The 4,415-nt window shown below is 33.1% G+C and overlaps 1 protein-coding gene across 2 annotated transcripts in view; it reads left to right on the top strand.

Annotated features, from left to right (window-relative positions):
- Positions 1–3,476: 3,476 nt before the first annotated feature.
- LOC108754158 (kinesin-like protein Klp98A) overlaps positions 3,477–4,415 on the top strand; it is an 18,208-nt gene continuing 17,269 nt past the window's right edge. For both annotated transcript variants that reach the window (XM_018496271.1, XM_018496269.1), the window contains exon 1: positions 3,477–3,853. In XM_018496271.1, the coding sequence (XP_018351773.1) occupies positions 3,807–3,853 (47 nt within the window). In that variant the 5' untranslated portion in view covers positions 3,477–3,806. The remainder of the gene's footprint in view (positions 3,854–4,415) is intronic.

The following is a 4,415-nucleotide window of genomic DNA, read 5'->3' as shown; positions in this document are numbered from 1 at the left end:
TTTTTTTTTTTTTTTTGTAAAAAAGAAGAGTTCAGAGAAAGGTTCAAATGATGGCCCTTTTCCTAGAAACTTACCGTCGGAGAAGAACGACGTTAAATTTGTCTTACATTAGACACATATGAAGAACTACCGGAAGAACATCCGGTGCGTTTAATATATTCTGTACATGTATATTAGATACTATTGATGAATATATTAATTTTGTTTTTGATTAGATTAATATGTCATTCATATTAAAAGTGTGATGATAGTTTATGAAAAAAATGAATAAAAAGAATAAAATCTTACACATAATACTTTTACCCAGACAGCACAAAATATTTATGATAAACATTTATTAATATTCATTTTTTTAAATGTTATATAGATGTATCGTACATATTTTATACAAATTTTATACAAAGTTTTATTATAAGAAATATTATTAAGATACAGATATTAAATATTTTATGTAATATTTATAAATATAAATAAATATTTCTTAATAAGTATATTTTACTTGGATTATAATGTCTCATTAAGTATTTTCATAGCATTTATTATAATATTTACAATAAATATTTCATAACATTTATAATAAATATATTTATGATCTGTGCAATCTAAGATCACAAAAATATTTACAAAATATTTGAAATAAATCTTACAAATATTTATAAATATTTTGTAAATATTTTATAAATATTGCATACTATCTGAATAGTTATTCTCGAAAACAACAAAGTTTTTTTCTTCGAAAAGAATTTTATTCCATAATTTTAAATACATTTTCTTGAAATATATATAATTTTTTACAGTCATATTATTAATTCAGAAATATATGTATAAGTCCAGAATATATGAAGAAAGAATTGTTGTACGATAATCGAAAGATGACGACTTCGGTTTTTTTTCTGCTACAAATAAATAAGTTCTTTTGGAATTATATCTGTATTCTCTAACTTTTGAGCATCTTTATCAGGTACGTTGCGATTCGTCTGACTCCTTTCTGCACACGTGTCTACATTAGCATAAACGTTATTACGCGGTCAATGGCAGAGGATCGAAGGATCGATCATCATTATCTCGTGACCGTATTTAGTCCTCCGGAAGTGCTCTACGCTTAAACAAATCCGCAACTTGTACGATGTAAATGCAGTTACGTCAATTTATTTGGTTAAAAATCGCTATGTATGATATATATTTAACATAGTTCTCCAAGATTCACGCAATTTTTATCTTTTGGCTAAGGTAAATATTTAACACTAATATACACAAAAAAATACATATTGTTTACAATATATTGTTTATGCATAAAATATACAGCCTTGACTTTCATGCTTCTTATTTATTTTATTATTGAAGAAAATATTCTTTAAAATAAAGTCAATTTTAAATAAAGACAAACAGACCGTTTCTTAAAAGAAAGAAAGTAAATTGAGTAATCACTTTCTTAGCAATGGAACGATATTTTTTGTGCGTAGAATTATCGAGCGGTCATTACTGATTTTGAGCGATCGTTTCTGGTTTTTTGATCAATGTATATTTCCTATATAAAAGATAAGACAGAAATTCTGTAATTGTTTAATTTATCAATAATTATATCCTTTATACTGAGATGTAGATTTTGTTTTTTGTCACTTTCTTTATTTTCATAGTAATTTATTTATTTATTTTTATTTTATTAGTTTTATCCTTTTTAGTGAATAAGAAACGTAGATACTTCAAGTATTAGATACTTCAAGATAAATATTTAAATTTTTTATCCAGATAAATGTTTTCTTATAATTTTTTTTATAAAAGAATTGATCCTGTTATAGATAAATTTTGAAATTTTAAAACAATAACCTTGAATTCGATCGATTAAAATATTAATAAATTATAAAGTAAACTCCTATTTCATCCTAAGACTTAATTCTATAAAGAATTAAGTTTTCTGCTTTATTTTTATGACAATTTATACAGCCTGTAATAACTTAATACTTTAAAGAGATTCAATTTTTCTGCTCTAACATTCACATTGCAACTTTTTATTTAGATCAAAGCCAGGTAGATAGCTGCGATGCTCGCTTTGTCGACCTCCCTGAGGCTTGGCAACAAGACGATGACGCGAATTCTCGCCGCGACCGCCGTTATGCGCTTGAAAAACCGCAAAGCGATTCGATTCGGCGATCACTGGCGTGGGTGGTGCGGCTTGGCCTTCTCCGCTTGTGCTTGTGCTAACGACCGCCGATGACGTCATTCTGTCGTAAATGCGCAAAGATGTCTCAAGGAAAACCGTGGATCTTTTAAGGAATGTATCTGATCCATGGCAGGTTTTTCTTTTTAAGTACTCTTCTTAGGGCAATCGCCCTAAGGAATTCTGATATACTGATAGATATATTGATATCAGTATCGAACTTAACGTTTTATCCGATATATAGGTATATATACTAATATTGGATTCAAGGTTTTATCAAGATGTATCTTAGAGTGACCATATTACTTTCTTTAATTATATCTAGAGAATTTATATAAGTAGAGAACTAATTGAATTGAATATACTGAGAAAAAAAGTCAAAATATTCAGAAGCAAATGTTATTTGTGACTTGTGATATTTGTCTTATTAATAGATGTTTATCTATTCTATTTTTCTATAAAAATAAAAGGTGGTTTATTTGCTAGGAATAAAATTTTATTTTGCTGTATTTAAATAAGGATTTATTTGTGTGAAATAAACATTACTTGTATCCTACAAATAAATTTTTAAGCATCTTTTCTCAATGTAATAATAGAAGTTATGTATATATCGAGACATTCATAAGCTTCCAAAAAGAAACCAGATTAAGATATACATATTCTCTTCCACTTCTTTATTTTTATAGAAGAAAAAATTTTTATAGAAGAAATTTAAATCAATTTAAATCTTATTAAAATTTTTGTGTTTAATTTTTAATATATCTGAGTGTTAACGTGATTATTATTTGGATATTTTGTGTTAAATAAATATTTAATATTTCTTAGTATTCTAAAGTAACACAATTTATAAGTAAGTGAAAAATGTTAACAAGGACTTAAGTGAACCGTTTCTAACACAAACATAAAATGCTTTTTACTGTGCATGTATTGCCATATATTGCATTTTCCTTGACATACTGCCGCCGTTTTAATGAATTTCTCTTTATTTCAATATTAATTTGAATCTTCCACAGTTCGCCTTCGACGATCCTCGGTGGTCTGCGATCTAGAGAGCCTCACAGGGAGAGAGTGGCAAACTGCATCACGTGACTCTCCTCCGATTGGGTATAGGCATCAAAGCTCCACAGGCATGGAAGAGATTGGAAAAATCTGGTCACGTGATCCCCATTCTGATTGGACATGGGCATTCACGTGATGCAATTGGTCACTCTCTCTCCCTCTCTACTGCGATCGAGGTACGCAGAAATCATGCGCGTACGTCCTCGTTCGACTCGCTTACTCCGCTTGCTCCGCCACCGTACTCCGCAGTCCGCTCGCGGCTCGGTTCGTCGTAGTTGAGTAGAGCGAGAGCAGTCATAGATTGCAGTCGCTCGCGGTCGTCCGTGAGCGTGCGAGAAAGAGGGTCGACGATGTCGCTGCTGCCGGGCGCGCTCGAGGCAGTCAAGGCTCGACGAGGACACCAGCGTCTTCCATAGGCCACGCTACGCGACGCGACGTAACGCGCCGTAGCAACGTCGCGACGCCACGCGCTACTTAGCGCGTCGAAAGACCACCTTCACGTCTCCGTCGCAGCGGAGAAACGACGGTGGCGTTGATTACATCTCGTGTCCCTTCGTCTCGAGCCCGATGCGCTCCATTCCGCGAGACCATGGCATCGGTGAAGGTGGCCGTGAGGGTTCGACCCTTCAACAAGAGGTGCGTGTGTGTCGTGCAACTGGTGACTGGAAGAACCTCGCCTTACGTCTCGTCTTATGACGAGTAAAATTAACGAATCGCTTATGCATCAGTTATTATGTAGTACCGTCATCGTGCTTGCTTCTTACCGTCGCAATTTTCCATAATTACGACGCTAGAATGTTCGTTTGCGTTGCGGTGCATGATTGCGACAAAATCCCGTTTCTCTCTCTCTCTCTCTCTCTCTCTCTCTCTATCTATCTATCTATCTCTATCTCTTTCTTAGGTTCGTTGCCAGACCGTATTGTTCTGAATTCAGCTGGACACACCGACGTGTCCAGGTACGCGCGAGATGTGTCGCGCGCAAATTTACCTGAGAGATTCACGCGAGCGTAATGAGTACACTGATCGATCAGAGCCTTAATACAGAAATTAGTTCGAATGAATTAAAAGCACTGTTCTGTGCTTTTAATACTCAAAATAAATAATTTCCAGTATTAAATTGGAAATTATTTATCTTGAGTAAAAAATTACTAAACAATGTTTTTAATACAAAATAAGTAATTAATTGCTGCCTTCCAGT

This window comes from Trachymyrmex septentrionalis, unplaced genomic scaffold, assembly GCF_001594115.1.
Source record: "Trachymyrmex septentrionalis isolate Tsep2-gDNA-1 unplaced genomic scaffold, Tsep1.0 scaffold77, whole genome shotgun sequence".
Classification (NCBI taxonomy): Eukaryota; Metazoa; Arthropoda; class Insecta; order Hymenoptera; family Formicidae; genus Trachymyrmex; species Trachymyrmex septentrionalis.
The sequence above is the reverse complement of the archived record's forward strand: the minus strand, read 5'-3'. Positions and strand labels throughout refer to the sequence as shown.